Source organism: Erpetoichthys calabaricus, chromosome 5 (assembly GCF_900747795.2).
Source record: "Erpetoichthys calabaricus chromosome 5, fErpCal1.3, whole genome shotgun sequence".
Taxonomy (NCBI): Eukaryota; Metazoa; Chordata; class Cladistia; order Polypteriformes; family Polypteridae; genus Erpetoichthys; species Erpetoichthys calabaricus.
In genome coordinates, this window is record NC_041398.2 from 190184878 (window position 1) to 190208029 (window position 23152).

General features: G+C 39.7%; 1 protein-coding gene across 6 annotated transcripts in view; it reads right to left on the bottom strand.

Annotated features, from left to right (window-relative positions):
• apba1a (amyloid beta (A4) precursor protein-binding, family A, member 1a) overlaps positions 1-23152 on the bottom strand; it is a 357632-nt gene that overhangs the window by 8816 nt on the left and 325664 nt on the right. For 5 of the 6 annotated variants that reach the window (XM_051927780.1, XM_051927781.1, XM_028802334.2 and 2 more), the window contains 6 exons: positions 20774-20919; positions 16314-16346; positions 10678-10764; positions 6630-6815; positions 3178-3357; positions 1336-1548 (listed from right to left, as the gene is read on the bottom strand). In XM_051927780.1, coding sequence (XP_051783740.1) covers positions 1336-1548; positions 3178-3357; positions 6630-6815; positions 10678-10764; positions 16314-16346; positions 20774-20919 — 845 coding nt within the window. The remainder of the gene's footprint in view (positions 1-1335; positions 1549-3177; positions 3358-6629; positions 6816-10677; positions 10765-16313; positions 16347-20773; positions 20920-23152) is intronic. The other variant, XM_051927782.1, reaches the window with a different exon arrangement.

Here is a 23152-nt window from a genome sequence, read left to right on the forward strand (position 1 = left end):
CAGAAACGTGGATTGCCAGCCTGGTGACTAATTTGTGGAGAGTGAATTTAAGAAAAGGTGTGGACAAGAGCAGGCCATGTAGCTGAGTGCAGCTCATCAATCTCCATTCACCACACAGTAGCAAATTAGTAACAAGTGGATATTTCAAGGTCAACAAAGTTAATTTCTTCTTCAGTTTCTCAAGGTACTGTGCTATGTTCTCAGATTCTATGGACGTTCATTTTAGAATGGAAAAGAACAGGTCATTAAACTGGTGAGGCTCATCACTTCTGTTCACCCAACTTCTCCAAAATGACATTAAGTCCGTTTTTTAAAGTCTTCAAAATGTAAAACACTGTTTGCTAATTTATTCCTCTCTTTGCCAAGAACAACTTTCTAACAGGCATAATCTACAGTACTAATTTCCATATTTTTTTGAATGAATTAAAGCATGTCACCTGTTCATTTTTATTTGTTTAAACTAAAATGGTTCAGCCTCTTCAGGCTAGTCACTCTCCTCTGGACTTTCTCTAGCCCTCCTATATCTTTTATTGTAAATTACGGAGAGCAAAATTACACACAGCATTCCGGATGAGGCCTCACTGAGGCCCCTAAACTTCCCTACAATGACTGAGTGTGTGCATGTGAATGAACGGAGTCACATAATGGTGCCCTGCCCAGAGCGACATCCTGCCTTGTTATACTATAAGTGGTAAAATGAGCGCTGAAATGGGATGGACAGGTACTTAATAGTAAATAAAAAGCTCCAGTTTTGAACTCGGCCAGGGCTCTTTTAAGCAGCAAAAAATGTTATTATAAATGAACCAATCAAGTGTGTTTCTATACTATTATTAATCGCACCTTAAATAAACCTCACTTACTTAGATAGATAGATAGATAGATAGATAGATAGATAGATAGATAGATAGATAGATAGATAGATTTACATTGTACGTGTGAGTGTGTGAGGTGCCCTAAGTATTTACAGAGCAGTTACTTTGTATCTGTAGGTAGTAACTACCTCTGAAGAATTATATGGCGGTACAGCAGTTAGTGCCACTGCCTCACAGCTCTAGGAGTGTCAGCTTGAATCCCAGCGTTGGCATTGTGTGCGTGACTTGCACCTGACACTTTGAGTGATAGTCTCTGGCCCCCGCCACCCTGAAATTGTATAAATGGATGTTCAATTCTGCATTTGTTTTAATATTAATTAAGTGAGTTGTGTTAAACTGAATGTGAGTTTCCATGTAGCCTAAAGGTAAACAAATCATTTTATTTAGAATCCTATTTCTGTCTCAAGATGTCCTTCATTATTCACTACAGGCTTCTCTAATAATGATTGTGTCTATTTAGTACCTTTATTATGCTCTGGCAAGTTGACAGAGGTAACCCCACCAGGCTGGTCCCATTGATGGACATAATCTGGTCCCCGATGTTCAGACGTCCAGATTTCTCGGCTGGGCCGCTGTGCATCATATTAGCGATGATTACGGTGGGCAGGATGGAGCCCCAGCCGGACTCCACGATGACAACGCCCAGGATCTCTCCCTTCTGCTTATCAATGCACACCTGTGAGAGGAAGGTGACGAGATTTACTTGGGAGAGCACACTTCTGCCTCAATGCCCATTAAAGCTTGTGTTATACAGTACAGTATATCCCGATTTCTGCACTTTGAATCCATTTCATTTTCTAGGCAACAAATTATTTTGTGACAACCAGGCTGATCATAAATGTGTGCCCAGAAAAAAAAAAGAAAATTCAAAATTATTTTAGCTGCCTTTTTTAAAAAAATAGAAAATGTTCTTTTCAGAAAAGTAGACAAAATAAGAGTTATTTTATTTATAAAATACATTTTTTACTTTGAACAGGTCAATATGCTTTAGAGAAAAAAAAAAATCAGACGTGAGCGTCAGTAGGTGTTGCAGCCTATGAAGTTACCCAAACTATTCTTTAACATTTCAGTAATTATTTACCGCTCTGATGCTGATCTTTCTGACCATAAAAAAGGTCATTACAATAGCAACCGATGAGAAGAGTTCATAATTAATTGCAGAATTACAGTATTTGAGGGTTCCTCTAGAGCGCCTCTTTCTCTTGCATGATTTGGCTCAAAATAATCAGCACATCGTCATCTCATAACAGGCTTAAGTTTCGAGTTTGGTATTTTTCTGACCAGCCGTTTTAGCTCTACACCGTCCTCAAGAAACTGTGACACACAGACACATCATCATCAGGTATCAGGGGACCCTAAAATGTTAAGATCCGTCAAAAACTGGATATCGAAATTTTTGATGAATCTAACTAAAGCTTTCGCTCCTTCCCCATAGACAATAGGTTATTGTGGGGGAGGGTGCAAAGCAAAAAAAACTTTACCATGCCAATTACAGTAAAAATATAATGATAAAAAGAAAATCATAAGGTGCTGCTGAAATAATAACATTAAAAGAATAAAAACTCCAAGAAGACAATTTAGTTATGAACAATTCATCCAATCATTCTGAAGCGTGAGACTGACACAAAAGCCTCACGTCATGCAGTATCAAGGTTGGCCTTGAAGTAGTCCATCTATGGTGAACAATACATTAATGTCAGCCATTGTCAGGACCACCGAAGTCTGTGCCACACCACCCAGTGCAGAGAGGGCATCGTGTTACTAGGCAAACCTGACTAAAATGCACCGATCCTGTGCCCCACATCACTCACCTTCCTTCACTTACAGCCTTCTGCCTTTAATGGCCACACCTCAGTGCAGTTTCTCCAGATTCCGGATCATTTGAACTTAATTAGTTCACATTTCTCAGTTTAATAAAGGAGTAATTGTTTATGAAAGAGGAACTGTCATTCTTAATATCAAAAGCAATAATTTTTGGCATAAGCTTATTGTTTAAGGCACATATTTTTATGGCCACAACTGCACCATATTAAATACAACTGAGTGATGTAAAGACCTTGACGCTTTATTTTCAAGCAATTTTTCATTACTAGGAAAAATTTAATGTTACAAATAGAGTCGTTAGCTGCTTATAAATAACTTTTGTAAAATGTAATCTTTGGTGTACAACCTATAAAAATATTAACTGGTAGCCATACAGTACATCCACATGGAAAACAGCAGGAGTGATGCGACTCCAGTCAAGCATTGTTAGCACAGACCACCTCAGTTCCAGCATGTGGAAAGATACAAAGAAGAGACGTACATCTTTACAATTCTCTGACTTGGAGAAGTGGATCAGGTCGTCATTGTACATGTCTTGGGTGTTAAGAAGGTCACTGTACTCCTTTTGGCTCAAGTCTTCTGGATTAATGCCATTTGCCCTAAGAAACTCTTGGTAAGCCACGCTGAAAGCCTGACCAATGGACTGGGCGATTAGCTGGGCCTATGTGGAAACAAAGAACAAATCAGTGGAGGAATTTCACAATAGTTCTCACTAATGAAAAGAGGGCTGATCACCTTTGGAAGACATTCGAGTATAAAGGCTCAATAAAAAGGTTTTTGAGATTTTAAAATATAATATAGTCCATGTCATCTTTTTGAGAACCTACCTAAAAAATAAAAAAAAAAGTATGTTGTTCCTGTGAGCACAACCTGTAGATCAATGAGCAGTGGAGGTCCTGTAAGAATCAATGGCGCTGCACCGGGTGACCATTTATAGCAAGTTATCTGTGTCTTTTAGGTGACTCCATGTATGTCATTCTTGTGGGGCCTGGGGGGTTATGGAGTCTGCAAACCATCTTACACCTAATCACGCTCCTCCATAAATATTGCAAAACTAGCTTTGGCTGCAACAGAAACACTAATGTTACATTTTTTAATATTACAAACATACTATATACATTTATCATGCTGCTAGAGAGTGGAAATAGATTACATGTTGGTCAGGCAAGCAAATAAGAATCTGAATGTACTGTCCATGCAGCAATAATTCTACTACTGCTACTAATGTGGGAGTTTTTCCCTGTCTTCTTAAATAGTCAAGGCTGGGGGGCTGTCAAGAGACAGGGCCTGTTAAAGCCCACTGCGGCACTTCTTGTGTGATTTTGGGCTATACAAAAATAAATTGTATTGCATTGTATTGTACTAATACTACACTTAAAGTCCAGAGTTTTTTGGTGGTATATTTATTTCATATACAGGAATGTCGCATTTTCCTAAAACTTACTGTACATTTTATGTATCCTGCTGCAGTGGAAAATACAATAAAACATCTGACAACGTGTGTGCTGTAGAAATGTCAGAAGCATTCTTGAAACTGTGAATAATATGAATTTTACTACCTGACATGCATTAGGTGGGTTTATTATGTTAGGTATTGTTCAGGGTGGTGCAGAATAAACAAATCACATTTACGTCTGTTGCAGTACTGAAGTAGATTACATAGGGAATTGTACTTTTTAAAGTATTTTTAAATTCTTTTATTCTATAAAAAGTATTTATGAAAGATACTACTTTTTCAAGGTGAATCTCTACAATGCACAATTAACATGCTATGTTCAAAATGCAAAGTTCAAATAGGGAAATTAAAATAAGAATCCATGCAAATATTTTTGTGGTTGCTGGTCACAATGTTGGAGTGTAAAGTGTTTTAGTAAATAAAGCAATGGCTGTGCGGCTCCATCCATCTGCGCAAGTCGGTTCAACTCAAGATACTGTGGTATAACAGCCCTGTGTATTGGCCAGGAACTGAGTGTGCCTTGGTGCCCTGTGCCCACCTTCAGTCCAGTGTGCAGCGACTTAATGTTTCTGAGCTGCCTGTACAATGGAGGAAGCAGCAGAAATGTCTCAGTACAGCAGCAGCACCCTGGACATCCCATCCAAAGTTAGTAGATCTGCTCAGTCTCATGGAGCTTTATAATGCGGTGTAAACTCTACTCCCAGAATACTTTGGAGTTATTTAAATAATTAAAAGGCCTCTTGCTGTTTGGATGTTAGTGCCATTTTCATTTTGTGAGTCTGTTACTGCACCTTATTTATATGAATGTAACCACTGAAATCTTTACGGTCTCAAACAGTAGTTCATGGTAACTATAAACTACACTGTTAAAAGATCTTTAGGGATGATTCTTGGCTTATTTATCTGATTTATAATTACATTTCTGTAGTAAGCACAAAATACCTCGTTTTCTCAAAACGCTTTTTCTTTTCTCAGATAGTCACAAACAGTAGAAAAAGATGAAATTATGAGGTGACTAGGAGCTCCTACCTTTATTCTTTCTTATTCTAAACTTGCTATTATCTGTCATTTAGCTGACTTCTTAAGACAGGTTTAAGTTGCTCACACTGTTACTCTTTAGAAGGAAAACTGGACTTGCTTCACAGGATTTGGATTCAAACTTAAAACCCAGGTAGGAAGACCGCCTAGAGGATGTGCGAGGGACATGTTTTACCTGTAAGCTTAAACGGGATTTCTCTCGGTGCTCAAACCTCCTTCCACAGCCTAAAGACAGACACAGTGCCACGATGATCCACATTGAGATTTTGCTATCCCAAAAGGGCTTTGGCAGGAATGAAATTACAGGGGATAATGGAAAGAATGAGGCTTCTATTTACTGAGACGCTACGACAAGATACATCTTAATAAATGTACGTACTCGCATTGCAAAACACAGTTTTAGACCCAACAAAATGAGATGAGAAACAGACGAATGAAATGGCTGGAGAAAATGCATTTGGTACTGTCAACTTTAAGAACATGTTTGCAAGTCAATGAATATGTGTTAACATTTAAAAGAATAATAATCTACAGTATGGTGATGCAAAATAATAATAATAATAACATTCAATAAAGTGTGCCCAGAAGCCAGACAGATGAAGATGAGAAATTCCACTGGCTTTGTCTGACAAATGTCAAGTTAATAAGAGGCTATGTCAGTGTGCAACAGCAAAAGGAAAAATAAAATAATGCTATTTGCACTTTAAAAGAAATGATAGAGGCAGGACATTTGGCTTATTTGTCTCCAATGATTGTTAATTTTTCAGTGTCACCTTTAATTTAGGCAGCCATATCCATTATAAAGCAGTGACTAAAAGTTTATATTTTATTAATTTTGCTATTAACAATAACATATTACTAAAAACAGTAAAACTCTATAAATACGTTGCTGGGACACCTCCTCCAGAGCACTACATAGCAGCCCTCCTGGATTCCCACAGGGCTCCATGGGAGTCGGAGTTACGCACAGCCCTGTTGGGTTCCGTGGGGGCCACCAGGGGGAGCTGCAGAGCCCTACTCCCCCACATGGGCCTGCTACCAGACCTCGCTAATGAGCCACCTGGAATATTCCTAAGTGCAGCATAAAAGGAGCCGCCTGTCTTCATTCGGAGAGCCAGATTCGGGAGGAGGACGAGGGCGAGTCGATGTGGAAGGAGACAGAGAAGTACTGTGCTGGGCATTGGTGGCAAACTTGGGAAATGTTTCCCACATCAAAGTGAAAACCGTGTATGTTGCTGGACTTGTGCCTGGTGTCTGTTTGTGTCAGGTTTGAGGAGCTGGTGCACCACTTGGTGTCCGCTATATTTTAACACTGAGAAACATTTCTGCTGAATTATTCAGCCTTAGTTATTACACATTTTTGGTTATGAATTATGATAAGCACTAACTTATTTGAGTGCACATCTGAGAGTACACACGATTAAACAGAGTGTGCTTACATCCTCAGACTCAAAGACATGGCAGATCATTTTGTATTGCCTCTTCTCATCTTGAGAGGGATGTGAAGATTCTACATTCTCCTGGGAATTGGAACGTGGCATTCTTCGACGAGCCATAAGTACAACAATGTTTCCGATGTCTGCGATGTAGGAGATCGTCCTCAGAGGATGGTCCATCATCGTTTCCTGTAAGAAATCATTGATGTGTTAAATTACTGTCTTGATATTTTCAAGATACAAACGATTGATGACGTATTGTGACATGTACTGTGTATCACTTTACGATTGGCAATTAGAGTAGCTTTAATAATAAATATTTTTTAAACATTTTGAGACAAAAAGTATAAATCAGCAAAACAAAAACAGTTGTTCTAAATAATCATAAGAGTAATACATTTAATGAACAGATGCAGGTATGTCTCGATTTCTGGGAGGATGAATGTGCTAAAAAAGGAAAAAGAGGGGACATTTGAGAATATCCAGTCAGGATTCTGTTAACTATCGTGTGCCTGTTATTAACAACAAAGAGTTTCTAATTTTATCATGATTTAAGTCCTTTCCTTCAACTGTCACTCTTTTTCTTGTAGTAACCTTAACAACAGCAACACAAAATAATGGACAGAGAAAGTTCAAAATGGGCTTTACACATCAGCGCCAGTCTGTAAGTAATCCTGGCGGACAGCAAGCGCTCTTATCGTGTCAAACAACGTATAGTTTGTGAAGTTTTCTGCTTTTGTTATTTTTACAATTGTGGACATTTCAACAATAATGGCAAATTATTTAATGCACCAGCTGCAATTTTAAGTAAATAAAGTAATATTTTGCTGTATATGTCATAATTATGTGAGAGCTGCTTCTGCTCAGTATCAAGGTCTAAAACAACTGCTAAGTGGAAAATGATGACTACTGTCTTTAAGTAGTATGAGCCAAAATTAAGGGCGGTTACATTTCAAGACAGCCATAACTATTTTGTACTTTTACCAGCTCAAAGGTGCCAAGCATACAAGTATCGGATTGTGTGACTGACGTTTTCAAACACCACAGCCGTACAGGAGCTAAGGGTGCTGCTACATCTCAACATTAATGGTTTAGAGAGCTGCTTCTTCATAATCACAGGTTAGTAGTTTGGTACTCTGCAAGTCAGAATCCACCATCCGGAGTCCACAATAAACATTGGCAGCTCATCACAGAATGTCTTACATTAATTATGAACCTGACAGTTCTGAACATTTGCCTTTTTCTCCCCCCTTCTGTCTTTTGTTATGGACCTTTGTTGTTAAGCCAACATCGGTCCTGGAGGGGCTACTGGGGATGCAGATTTTCATTCTAATCATTTTCTTAAGTATTGAACAGTTTTTGCTGCCAATTAACATCTTTTGCCTTAATTTTAATTGACATCTTATTTAAGACTCAGACCTCTTAACTGCCCATCATACAATATCTGAAAGAAATGAAAGGCGACGCTCTCAGTCATGCTGATCTGCTCAGATCCACAACATATTTTGACGGTGCTCTTTGAAAATAGAAAATCAATAGTTTTGGAAAAGTCTGCTGTGGCAGAATGAGAGCAGCAACAAACCATGGAATTAAATAACGGGTTTAATTAACAACAAGAGGCTATCAATGGATGTTAAGACAGCTGTTAAATTGTATGAAAGAATAAATCCTGTGTTGTTCACTATCGCTGACGGCCTTTGGTAACCTGATTTGATGTTCTGTTAACTTGCTGTTCATGTGTACACTTTATAGCCTTGGCTGTAAGGAATCATAGAAATAACTTCAGCCACTTTTTGACAAATTGACTAATGGAAAGAAAGCCCATGGCTACATCCTCAGTCCAGTCTAAAGCGTTGGCTTGACCTACATGTCGGCTTGTTGTTTAACTCTTTCAGGGCTGATGTCGACTTTTGTCAAAAGGAGGAGTTGATGATGGTAATCAACTGTAAACTGTGACAAAGCCAACCGTTGTGTTTGAGTTGGACCTTCACTCTCATGAGTAGCAAGGCGCACACAGTGGCAAAAATGGCACTGACATCTGGCGAGAGATCAAAGTGAATGCGTAACACAAAATACTCTGTGGATGATGTTTTGCCCATTATCTCTGAACTGGACTATGACTTGTCGGACTCAGTTTTTGATACAAGTGATTGAAAATGAATGTGAAGTTCCAGTTTCAGCTGATCGGTCCCCAGCTAGTCGTGGTACTGACAATATTTGCCAGGGAGGACTGTCACATAACAATGATAAGAGGTAGTAATGCACTGCGACCGTGACCGCTGCTGCTGTCCCAGCCACGCAAAGACAGCCTGGCAGCAAGCCTGCTGCACATTCTTGGCAAACTGGCAGCCACAGCATGCAGCAACAGATGTTTTATGTTAATTTCTGAGTGAAACCATTGTTTTTTGGAAAAAATATTCAGCCCTTAAAGAGTTAAAAACTAATAGTGGGGTCACCTCCCGAGATCAGCTACACAGTATGGCATAGCAGCTAAAGCACTCGACCTTAAAGCACAAGACTGCCAGTTCAGTTCCCTTTACTTTTGTCTCCATGTGCTCCCCTGAATAAGTCAGTCAGTCTTTAACAGAATTGCTCCAGACTGTTAAAAATATCTGGAAACTGTTGAATTGAATCTTATAAGTCACCTTGGCCAAAGATAACAACCAAACATAAAATAATAATAATTTTGTGACACACATTAAATAATTTAAAAGGTCTGCCTGTACAATGTGTTTCTCTAGTTTTTTGACTTCCCTGTTTTGGAGTTAATTAAGAACATTTCCTCACAGGATTATTACAGTAGGATCTTCCCTTCTAGATTGGCTTTCATGTCCATTCCTTCAAGTTTGTGATAATCAACAAAAACTAACAGACAGCTCATTAGGGCAGACTGTAGTGCAACAAAAAGCTCCAACAAATTCAAAATAGTGCTGCAAGAATCCTGATGAGGGTGCGGAAATATGAACACATTTCACCAATCCTTCGGTCACTTCATTGGCTCCCTATCCATCTCCTTATTGAATACAAACTCCATTTGTTTACTCACCAGTGTATCCATGGAAATGCTCCACAATATCTTAAAGAACTCCTTATATTTCAATCCACTGCAAGAAACCTCCATTTTCCAAAACCTATCACCTTCGCCCCCCTGTGACCAAACTTCATACAATGGGTGACCGAGCCTTTACAGCTGCTGCTCCACAGCTCTGGAATTCCCTACCAGAGAGCCTGAGAACACCGCAGATTGTGGGCTGTTTTTAAAAAACAGCTAAAGACTTTTCTATTTAGGAAAGCTTATTAACAACAATGCTATAATTATTGTTGTTTCACCTCTGTTTTTATCTTGCTTTGCCTTTGTTTAAACTTTTTATGTTGCACTTTGAGATTTACTGCTAACGTAAAGTGCCCTATAAATAAAATGCATTATTATTATTATTAACAAACTCATAGCATTGCTCCGAATCCTGAGTCAGCTATGCCCGTTGTTCTGACGTTACCACAGCCCACATGCCGTGCTCTTGTACTCTCTCTTTTCTGTTGTATGTTGCTAATATGGTATATTGACTTTCATTTACACCCATAAAACGTGTTCATAGTGCTTCTACTTGACTTACCAAGGTTGCTTTCAATGTAATTCCCTCTGCAACGCTCAACTCAAATGGAGAATGAAAGTATTGATTATGTTTTATTTAAATAATACATTATCATTAATGATGTCAGACACATTTTAGTGACTCACTTGAGCTTTGCTAAAGGCTAACATACTTAAATAATGAAGGAGCTGACACCGCAGAAGCGTGTAAGCTCATCATCTCCTTGTACTGTGGCCTGCTGGGAAAATCCTTAAATCATCAATGCATTGTTTTTAGTGCAAAACAAAGGTAAGTTCAACTTGGCATCTAAATAAATATGATTTGAAAAGAAATTATAGTAGTTACTCAGTTGGAAAACCACAACTACCTCCAGGTGGTGTGTCAGCTTTTCTTATCTTTGAAAAGCAAGACTAGCGTGACAGTCATCACCAGGCGTGTAGAGCACAATGCCGCCGTACCTGGGAATCTGCATTGAGAACTTTGATTCTCTGAGTCGAAATGAAAAGGTCCACTTCAGTCATGGGCTGCGATTCACCTTCAGGAGCCTGCAAACAAAAGCGTGTTCATTTAAATGATTCAGAAAAGGCCAAAGCTGAGAACACACATTTTCAAGTTAGGCTTTCAGAGCAAAGGTTAGCAAGAGCGACACCAAACAAAGACTAAAGGCAAAAGAAACGGATTTTCATTTTAGGTCCCTTCTGTGTAATTCACATTTTACTGCGGCAATGGACAGAAAACTTTACATTTGGCCAAGAGGGCAAGTCAAAATGTATCAGTAATTTCTTGCATTTTAACTTTATATGTAAATGATTTGAAAAAAGTTTTTTTTTTTTTTTTTTGATGTGAAATTGCCGTGCTGCACAAACTGAGAGAAGGTATACTGTACTTCTTATTGTGTGTGATGTGCCTGTTGGTGATTTGTTTGTCTCATTCATCACACGAGAGCTTCTTCTCTTCAAGAGGATTTATTTAAAAGTTACAATACAGATGTTACAAAAAATTTAAATGACCTGGCTCTTTGGTGCTTACAGGAAGTACTTCGAGAGATGCCAATGCTTTAAGCATGAGAGTTAAAAGAAATTAGAAACACTAGGTGAGTAAAAGCATAACTTCTTATAAAACAGTTTATATGCAAGTAATGGCATTCAATTTTATTGACTTTGTGAAAAATCCAATGACCTTACATTATTGTTTAAAAACTGCTGGATATCAACTAAGGGATGTTATGCTCCGACTCTACAGTACCCTGTCCTACCCCACCCCACTGCTGGGGCTTTCACGTTCAGTCCTAGGCCCCCCGTGGTAGCAGGTCCTTATTCACACCATGTGGATCATCAGTGAGCCATTTTAACTTTTAATAATGGATGAAGTAACCCCTCATTGAGACAATCTCCAGTTCTCACTTAATTCTATTTCTCTGAGATTTTTCAGGTAACAAAGACAGGAGCTTCAAGGTAATCAGGGGGCCAGAGAGTGGCGACAAGCTGATGAGCACATGCAAGTAATAATTTCAGTGTACTCTGTACCTGTGACTACCACTACTGCTAATAATAATAATAATAATAACAATAATGATGACCAGGTGTATGTATTTTAAATACAGTGCAGGAATGTCTCATTTCTGTGACTTACATTTAGGGGGGGGTTCGGTCTGTTGAAGGAGTAAATTCCATGAAATCTTCCCACAAGATGTCTACTCTGTATGTGGCGGGAGATTTCTTAAAACTGTGAATAATATGTGCATTAGGTGGGTGTGAGAGAATATTAAGAATTTTATTTTTTAAGTAGTGTTCTCAATCTTGTCATGTTTATTATATTGCTCCAATTACATTTGTCTCTCAAACACAAAACTCTGCTTTTCTTCCCACATTGTCTATGAACAGTGGAATCAGATGATTCTTAATTATAGTGTAATGTGCAAGAGGAGATGAGGTGAAGCGCATGGGCTCACGCTTAAGTGAAATTTCGCTGGGTACACAAACTGCCCCCATAGTCTAAAGTCAGACAGTGCCAGGCTGATCCACAGTGCACTTCTGCTGTCCCAAATGCGCTTAGGCGGGTGTGACATTACAAGGCCTAATAAAAAGAAATGAGGAGGGGCTGCAGCAACACCCCCAGTGTCTGAATACATGCATTAGCACTGCAAACCGCATGGCACTGTAAACCTTTTTCCTTCTTTTGGTTTGCATTCAGAAAAGTTGTAGACCTTAACTTTATAACAAACTGAGATTTTTTGCCATAATATTAAATGCTATTCTACACTGATTTTCTTTTTAATTCGCTTTTTCTATGGAGTTTGTTTTTTAATTGTATCCAAACACAATTAGTGGAGTGGAAAAAGGTGTAAATGACCACTTTCAGACACCTTATCTTCTTATATAATACGCTACCGTGGCTGTTTGTTTGTCTGTCCAGGATTTTAAATCACCTGTAGCTCGCAAACCGTTGGAGCTATTAACCTGAAATTTGGTACACATATACTACGTGACGTCTACTGTCCGCTTTTGGGGTGATGATTGACTCCAAGGTTATTCCTCTTTTTATTTTTATTTTATTGTAGAATCAACTCTCGGCAGCGGGGCGGCGCATGTGTACAGGCACCATTCTCATCCCTACCACCTTCGCTGTCACTTCCTCTACCTCTTCATATCTTAAATCATTCTTGAGGTAGATTGAACACTTAAGTGTCAGCTTAAGTGAAAAATGAAAGAAAACATACTAAGTAATTGCAACACAAACACTGACTTAATCAGTTTTAACGCGAAAAGATGCCAACGAAAGAAGAGAAGAAGCGGGCTGCTAGGGTGGAGAAGAGAAGCGCTGCTCAGGAAGCAGCAAACGCATCAACCTCTGAGCAAACAAAGGCTAAAAGTACAGAGAAAGAAGATGAAAACTCAAGTCAAGTGTATTCACTGCACGTTATCGCCCAGTGCACCATTACTGGTTATATATAACATCATACACCATCAGTGCATGTACAGTATGAATGACATGGTATGGGGGTTTTATGTAAAATCAGATCACAAATTGTTTAGTGCTGGTTCTGTTTTTTCTTCAAAGACTTTGAATTACAAGCACAAAAATCTCACCTTGTCGAGTTATTAAAACTCTACTTTGTTTTTGATCCCCTGTCTGTTAAAGGACTCTTGATTCGTTTTTGCCTGTTTGTTTTATTGAAAACATCCTTTTGATGAAAGAGAACTTGCCTGTCTGACCACTTTTTTGGATTTCGCTTATAATTAAAACAGAAATACCTAATACATCCCACTCTTTCCTTACCTAAAGCTCTGTTGTTTAAAAAGAAGTACTTGGATGAAATGAAGGACAACCTGGACTGAATGATCACCTTATGATTGTAAAATTTATATTCATATGTACTGACAGGGGCAGCACGGTGGTGCAGTGGGTAGTGCTGCTGCCTCGCTGTGAGGAGACCCGGGTTCGGTTCCCGGGTCCTCCCTGCGTGGAGTTTGTATGTTCTCTCCATGTCTGCATGGGTTTCCTCCGGGCGCTCCGGTTTTCTCCCACAGTCCAAAGACATGTAGGTTAGGTGGATTGGCGATTCTAAATTGGCCCTGGTGTGTGCTTGGTGTGTGGGGGTGTGTGTGCCCTGCGGTGAGCTGGCGCCCTGCCCGTGATTTGTTTCCTGCCTTGCGCCCTGTGTTGGCTGGGATTGGCTTCAGCAGACCCCCGTGACCCTGTAGTTAGGATATAACGGGTTGGATAATGGATGGATGGATGTACTGATGGCCTATTTCAGGGGCCTGCAAAGTCAGTCCTGGAAGATTATGGTGGCTGCAGGTACTTGTTCAAGTATAAATGCTAAATTAGAAACCACTCCTTGCCAGTAACACATTTTACTCCATTTTATGGCCTGTTAGTGTTTTCATTCTGCCTTGTCAGGTCTTTTTTATATTGTAGACTTTTTCATTTCCAAGGAAATCAAGCAAATCATTTGTAGCGTGAAGCTGATGTGTAATTCTCAGTCCTTCACTTTTACCTTTTCAGTTTCCTTCCAAATATTTTATTAAACCAGAGAGTTCATGATGAATACACAAAGGTATCAATAGCAACAAGTTAGATGGAGAACTGCTGGTTCCTTTGTCATTTGTATCTTATTGCTAATAAGGCACAGTCACAACTAGGGAATGCACCGGTTTAAGGCTAAAATAAACATGGGGGGAGACAAGCAAGACAAACACGATGAAGCATTTAAATGTTGCTTGAGTAGTTAAGATAGATAAACATGCACATCATCAGTGATGTAACGGGGGTCATCGGGTCTTTCGACACCAGACACTCTCCAAGGCGACCCTGCCAGGGTTAATCAGACACCAGCTTGTGTCCCAGCAGCATTCACCCACAGATCGGCCCTCTTGATCCAAACCTACCCAGGGGCTTTCTCTGCAGCTTCAATAGCAAAACTGACTTCTTAAGAAATTGGGATGGAACAAAGACCTGCAGCCACTAAGGACCCCCAGGAGTGATTCCGCAGACCACTGGCCTACATGTATGGATTAGTAATGTATGTTATGGCTTTTGGTTTCTAACTCATCCACATCAAGTCCCCCACCTTACATCCAACTTAGGATGAGTCCAGCAGAAACTATTAGAAATCAGCTTGTTGGTAGTTCCCACTATCAATAACTCTATAAAGTGAACGCTCCTTTCTCTGGTAAAACCCATGTAGAGTATTGTAGAGTGTGCCCATGCGGGTCTCCGATCAACAAAGAGCCGTGTTTAGCAGGTGAATGTGTACACAGTGCCTATGAAACGTACCGCAGGCAGAGGGAAGGGAATCCTGATGCAAAGGTAGTGAGGTGAAAGGTCACAAATTTAAAAGAGTACGTTAATGGGAGGTCACTTTTTTATTCTTGCAGTTAAAATGTAATGTAGTGGCCAATGACTGAAAATGAATTTATAATTAACTCAAATCTCTTCCTATTTCCAAGGGCAGTGATATTTTTTAAACAAGTTGGGGAATTTGTGGTCATCTCTAGAAGACAATTAGAAGTGAACAACTCAGCAGTGACCTCTGAACCACATGGGATATCAGCTGTAATTCGGCAGCATTACAGAAAAACAAGAAAATGCAGATACAGTTTGACTTTCCTTTGCAAATTGATGAAGATGTTTTACATGCTTTACTAAATGAATAATCATCTAAAAATGATAAACCATAACATCACAAGACCTTTGCTGAAGAAGGAACCTAAAGACCGGTATTTGCCTTTATCTAATCTCATGTGACACGTGCATAGCATGCGTACCACCATCGTCTGCAGGTGTTTGTTTTAATTAAAAGCTCAAAAGACATGGTGCAAAAAGTTAGTGTGAAGACATTACTACTTTCAGAAAAACAAAAACAACTGTCCAAATGATACAACACAAAACCAAAACTGCAATTCTGCATCCAGCTTTTTCAGAGCCCTTTTCATCCTTCAGTTTCAAAGGGTTATAAGCAAACAGATGAATCATTTCAGAAGACAGATGATAATAACTATGATGTTTAATGTACGATAACTATATATGCCTTATGTACTTACTGTTATTTTAATTGGAATGTAATGTTTTCTGATTTTCATTGGGTCCATCGTACTGCTGGGCTCAAGTCACATACAGGCCTCTAATGGTTTGGTTTCCACCAAGAGCGCCAAATGAGCAATACAGCCACAGGGTCTGCATGAGGGTAGTGGGCACACTTGTGGTGAGCAGAAACCATGTGCTCTTGTCATCCATCGAAGGCTGGGAAAGCAGATCTCGGAAGGCCTTTTATTGTGACTTGAGGCCAATAGAGGATTTGCGGACCCGTTAATGACAGCCTTTGACGATACAAAGGCTTTTCAGGCCATGATCATGTGTGATATTTAGGAGTAAACATTTTTTTGGATCTATTTAGTGTCTCAATATTATTATTTTACTGGAGTTGGTCTACTTTATCATATTACTTGATAGCAATGTTTTTTTTATATTTAGATGAGGCAGTGGAAAAAACATATTTGCTGGATTCAGAATGTATGCAGCCCGGGGGAGCTCAGAAGATACACAGAAGCACTAAGTAGCAAAACAAAAGCTGATAAGGTTTGTACCGCACCTTCTTCCTGCTTTTGGCTAATTTCTGCGCCATCTGCATAGCATGGAATAAACAGAGACAGGAGAATGGTTAGACGAGAGCCAAACAAAGCAATCTATGTCACACCAGGTGGGGGCACAGAAGGACGCGCTGCCATAGCCTTAGGCTTGACAAGGATGTGACAGGATCCGGCTGTGAGTCTGAATAGGAGAGAAAAGAAGCAAAAAACAAGACAACCTACTAACACATAAAAGTCTACGAAAAGAAGAAGAAAAAGAAGAAGCCATGCATGGGCTTTCAGGAGGCACAAACTATCTGACTGGAAGGTGGTAAGAAACTCTGCAGTATTCTTTGTTTTGAAAAGACAAGAAAAATCGGCAACAATCATTGAAATACATGTCATGGTATTCAAAGTGTTTTTGCATTTTTAACACAAATTACATATTTATGAGAGTCTGTGCATTTATTTGCAAAACAATGAAAAAATGACTTGCCCATCCACAAACACAGAAAATGCAGAGCTCGGCAAACAAGAAATGTAGCAAGTACCACATTCAGTCCAGCAGGGGGAGATGTTGTATTTATCTTAGGTCAACCCAACACTTCACTATATAAAACTGCACTAGTCGTTGTTTAACCATTAATTATAAAATGCACATTAATGAAATAGCACATTCGATAAGAGGTGTCATAAGGGTGTCTAAATTAAACAAATTTGTTATTTACATCAATGTTAGCTCTTAATCATCACTCACTGGTCTTCCAAAAATAGCCATTTGAGTCCACAGATGAAGACCCCGTCAGTCAGCCATGCAAGCTCAACAACGCAACAGTTGACTTTCGTGTACTTCTATATTTATGAATTCTATTCACAAAGCAGCTTCTTTCTCCACACTTTACATAAAAGCCTCAGCATACTAAAAAATGGATGTTAGCTATTTAGTGCATATTCCGTTCTGTAAATGTGTATACAATATGTAAATACATATCTGTAAATACTGTATCTTGTGCACGTCATCGCTCCTTGATCAGGCGGCTTCATCCTACTCTTTCTCTGCCAAGGTGCTGTAAGTTGAGCAGACTGCCAGCGCCATAAGACTCAGCTTACAAACTTTAGTCTGCTCTGCCTCAGCAGCAGTTCACTCAGGTGGCCATTTGCATTGTAAACCCTTCCTAAATAGCAGTGCACTGTACTAAGGAGAGAAGAAAACTAAAACATGAATAGCTCGATTTTCAGGACGATTTACATTCTTTTCCCATCGGAGGTGTTCATCTAAATGGCAATTATCAACACGCACACATTAACTTGCCTCCCACCACATTGTTTTGGGTGAAAAATTCAAACAATTCCAGTCTCCAGCCCACATTGCTGGGACGATGCTAAACAGAAGCCCCATGGCTACTGAAATAACCGGATTGCGTTTTGTTTGTCAGTTATGTATAATCCTAAAAATGGGAGACGACGCAGCTCTTTGAGATATTTTCAAATACACAAAATGCTCTGAGCGCGTTCCTTTGTTTCCAAATACAATGACAGCCGTCTTTGGTTTTCATATGTCAGAATTTCAAAGGCTGCCTAGGAGCAATGGAGGCTGAACAGCAGCAGGCAAGTTAAAAAATAAATTCATTTAGTGGATAGGACACAAAGTGAGCCACTAACTGGGAGGCTTAAGCTGCCAAGAATTAAATGACAGCTTTTCGAAGATCTTAATGCTTTCTAAATGCCCAAACAAGCAGCTGAGGATTTCTGATCACTTTATTGGCATTGGCAACACGCGCTGCAGTGGGCAGCTGCGAAGGTTGTTCTTGACACAAGAGAACCACAGATACATGAAATAAACTACCAGTTAGTGGTAGACAGCAGTGTGTTTGGGACCCTCAAAAGCCACTTTCTGGAAAAATTGGGTTAGTGGGACTGATGACCTTTGTTGGGCTTAGGGTTGTGTTCTCCTCAAAATCGTCCCAATATTCAAGTGACGTGAGTGACTGGCATGAAAATAGCATTTGAAGAGAAGACTGACAACTATACTAACAGCAGGAGAGGTCCTGCTCATGGCACCCTAGTGCCACTAGTGGGTGGTGGGCCTGTATGTCCACTTGCTGTCCCATAAGGGCAACAACCAGAAAGGAAGTGAGTGTGGCCAAGTAGGGCTGGCAAAGGGCTGCTGGGCAGACAGTATGGCATACTGGTTAAGGCTTTCAACTTCAAACTCTGAGGTTGTGGGTTCAAGTCCCACCATTGACACTGTGTAACCCTGAGCAAGTCACTACACCTGCCTGTGCTCCATTTGGCAAGAGAAAAGAAATGTAACCAATTGTATATCAAATGTTGTAAGTCCCTTTAGATAAAGGCGTAAATGTAAATGTAAATGACCTCCTAGCTGTCAGGTGGCAGCCAGTGGTGACTATCTGGGGTTAGGCTGCCCATTCAAAGCAGCGAACTGCTCAATACTCTCCTGTCTAATTACTGGGGGCAGCATACCCTCCCTGACTGGGAGAGGCAGACTTTGTCACTCCTTGTTGAAATGGATCAGATACAGTCACTCAGACTGCATAAACCTTGTTCTTCAGGGACATTCGTTCACCTTCAACTTTAAATTTAGCCTCTGACATCATGAAATAAGAAGGGTATGAAAAATCCTGTACATTCTGGAACTCAGAGGATAAGAAATTTATACTTCTTCTACATGAAAAATCCTCTGAGCTTGGAACAAAAAAGTCACTGTACGAGGTAGGACACAAAAACAACTGGACTGGGCTTAGGGCTTTCCTGGAAAACCGTCTGGAGGTCGGCCGGACATGAATCATAAAGCTATATCCCCTCCTATACGCCCTCTCAAACCGCCGACCGGCTACGTATATCCTGTGAAGAGCCCAGTCAGTATTTGCACAATAATGGCTACACGAGTTGACATGATAATGTCAGGTGAAAAAATCGAGCAGCAAATCAACATCAAATTTCTCACAAATTTTCTTTTTTTCCATAAAGCAGTTTTTAACTGACAAAAACATTCCTGTCCTCGATTATCCTTATTATTCGCCCGATTTAGCTCCCTGTGATTTTTTACTTGTTCCCGATAATCAAAAGTGACCTGAAAGGAACACATTTTTCTTCAATGGATAAAGTGAAGACAAAAACGACAAGCCTGTTGAAGAGACTCAAGCAAGAAGACTTCCAGCACTGTTTCAATCAATGGAAGATACGTATGGAGCGGTGTAGAGATCAGGAGGGGAGTATATAGAAGGTGACAGAATGCTGTAATTCATCAATAAATAATTTTTTACCAATCCGGTTATTTTTGTGTCTCACCTCATATTATTAAAAAAGATTCCCTGCTTTATGTCACAGACTGACTTAGATAGATAGATAGATAGATAGATAGATAGATAGATAGATAGATAGATAGATAGATAGATAGATAGATAGATAGATAGATAGATAGATACTTTATTAATCCCAAGGGGAAATTCACATATTCCAGCAGCACCTTACTGATACAAAAAACAATATTAAATTAAAGATTGATAATAATGTAGGTAAAAGCAGACAGTAACTTTGTATAATGTTAACGTTTACCCCTCCGGGTGGAATTGAAGAGTCGCATAGTTTTGGGGAGGAACGATCTTCTCAGTCTGTCAGTGGAGCAGGACAGTGACAGCAGTCTGTCGCTGAAGCTGCTCTTCTGTCTGGAGATGACACTATTTAGTGGATGCAGTGGATTCTCCATAATTGACAGGAGCCTGCTGAACACCCGTCGCTCTGCCACAGATGTCAAACTGTCCAGCTCCATGCCAACAATAGAGCCTGCCTTCCTCACCAGTTTGTCCAGGCGTGAGGCGTCTTTCTTCTTAATGCTGCCTCCCCATCACAGGACTTTCAGGTGTCCTAGAATGATAAGCCCCATGTTGTTCCAGGAGCACCAGAAACTTGACAATATCAGACCCTGAGGGTTTGGGGCACAGACTCGGCAGGAGTCAGAGCTTGGTGATTGTGTTCAGTAAATTCTGGCTCTGGACAAGATACTGGAGTCTGGATGGCAGTGGGACCAGTAAGGGGGGGTTAAGCTTCCATATGGCTGAAGCATGATGGAGTCTTAAAGTTGGAAGTAGAGTTGGGAAAAAGATTCAACTGGGGGGAGAAGGAAAAACTACAAAAAATGAAAATAACCCTGTGAAAGTTTCATGTTACAGGATAAATTGTTTAGACATATCATTTAAGAGAAGTAAACTTGTAACGTATAGTTTAAATTTAAGGGAAAATGCACATGTGGTTTTGATTAATAGGAAACAACCGAAACACAACACACTCTTCAATTGTCCACTTTGTGATTTAGCAGACAGCCTTTGCCAAAACGAATCTGTGGATTAGAAAGCTGTTTGCCTAGATCCCTCACTCTGTTCATCACGTCAAAGCCTCATTCAGTCACCGCGTGAAAATGAAACTAAAGCTGGAGCTGAAGACAGCCAAAATGTTTTATCACCTTGATTCTGCTGACGGCTTCCTGAGCCTGCATCATCCGAACATTCTTGGAAGGAGTTTTGTCTGACAGCAGCTGCGTTGAACCAAGGTAGTTGGCGGCAAAGATGATGCCATCAATAAGGTCTTCAGGGTCGCAAGGTCCAGGAACTACACAACATGAAATATTATTTCAAAATGATCAAAAACAAAGAATTTATTTTTTAAGAACGTTTCAGGACCATTTTCTAATTCTACATCCTTAAGACATTTATTAGCATTACAGTAAAAATAAGACAACAAATGTGTCTTCAGCAGCTTATAACACCATATCAATGGCACAAGAACCGACAGTGAAATAAACTTGTATAACAATGTTTACTTCTATAGCACATTTTCATACAAAGGATGTAGCTCAAAGTCTTCATAAATGACAAAAAAAGAAAAGAAAAACAAATAAGAAACAATTCAAAAGAATATTTAAAAAATTACATACCAAAAATATTAGATAAGAATTAATTAGTATGCATTTACTAATTAAGTAATCAAGTGACAGAAAAATAGAGTCCTTATTTCATTTTTAATTCTCTAAACATTCATATCTAAGTACTAAGCATTTTTTAATGTATTTTTATTCATTTTAATTTGAAGCAAATAACATTCCATACAATCGAGTCAAACTTATCAAACCAAATTCAACCCCGACCCAAGAGAAAGAGAGGAGAGCCAACAACCAGAGCAGATATTTAAAAGCAGCAAGGAAGGAAGAGTATCCATCCATCCATTTCCCAACCCGCTGAATCCGAACAGGGTCACGGGGGTCTGCTGGAGCCAATCCCAGCCAACACAGGGTCACGGGGGTCTGCTGGAGCCAATCCCAGCCAACACAGGGCACAAGGCACGAACCAGTCCCGGGCAGGGTGCCAACCCACCGCAGGACACACACAAACACACCCACACACCAAGCACACACCAGTGCCAATTTACAGTAGAATCGCCAATACACCTAACCTACATGTCTTTGGACTGTGGGAGGAAACTGGAGCGCATGGAGGAAACCCACGCAGACACGGGGAGAACATGCAAACTCCATGCAGGGAGGACCCGGGAAGTAAACCTGGGTCTCCTAACTGCGAGGCAGCAGTGCTACCACTGCGCCACCGTGCCGCCCCAGGAAGAGTATCCTTTTCACCAATATAGAAGCTTATTCTAAAATGTTATTGATTAGATCCTGCCTTATTTTTAAAAAGTTGTGTACAGATCCTCTAAGTGAGAATTTGATTTTTTCCAATTTCAAATAATATAATACATCAGTTACCCACTGACTTAAAAGGAGGAGTGGGATTCTTCTAATTGAGCAAGATAAGTCTACGTCCCAGTAGTGTAGTAAAGGGAATCACAGTTTGTTTGTCCTTCTCCACTTTAAACCCATCGGGGAGAGTCCACCAATCACAGCTGTTAGTGGGTTAGGAAGGTTTGTGGCACCCAGGCTGTCTGAAAGGCATTTAAAGATTTTGGTCCAGAATGATGTTAATTTGGTGCACTTCCAGAACATGTGGCCCAATGAGGCTGGAGCTCGATTGCAATGTTCACAGGTTGGATCTTGCCCTGGAAACATTTTTGACAATTTTATTATTATTTTTTTTTTATATTTTATTAATTTTTATTCCAATCATTCCATATAAATAGACCAATTTATAACCAAACAAATTGAAGACAAATCAAACCCCACCCCTGAGAAGGAGAGCTTAGCTAAAGCAGAATTGCTTAGGGCTTTTTAATAAGACAACAATAAGCAAAAGAAAGGGAGAAATAAATATCTATGTAAATAAGAGATGGAGAAGGGAGTTAAATGCAATAATAGTTATTTCTCTTATTCTAAAATAATATTGATTAGATCCTGCCAGGTTTTGAAAAAATTTTGTACAGATCCTCTAACTGAGAATTAGATTTTTTCCAATTTCAAATAATATAAAACATCGGTTTCCCACTGACTTATCAGAGGAGAATTAGGATTCTTCCAATTTAACAGAATAAGTCTGCGTGCCAAAAGTGTAGTGAATGCAATCACCGTTTGCTTGTCCTTCTCCACTTCAAGTCCGTCTGGAAGAACACCGAACACAGCTGTTAATGGGTTAGGAGGAATTGTGACCCCAAGGCTGTCTGAAAGGCACTTAAAAATTTTTGTCCAAAATTATGTTAATTTGGTGCAGACCCAGAACATGTGACCCAGTGAGGCAGGAGCTTGGTTGCAGCGTTCACAGGTTGGATCTTGCCCTGGAAACATTTTGGACAGTTTTAAGCAAGACAGATGGGCTTGATATATAATTTATAGTTGAATAATTCTATGCTTTGCGCATATGGAGCTCAAGTGAATTCTCTGCTTTGCTACCTTCCACTCCTT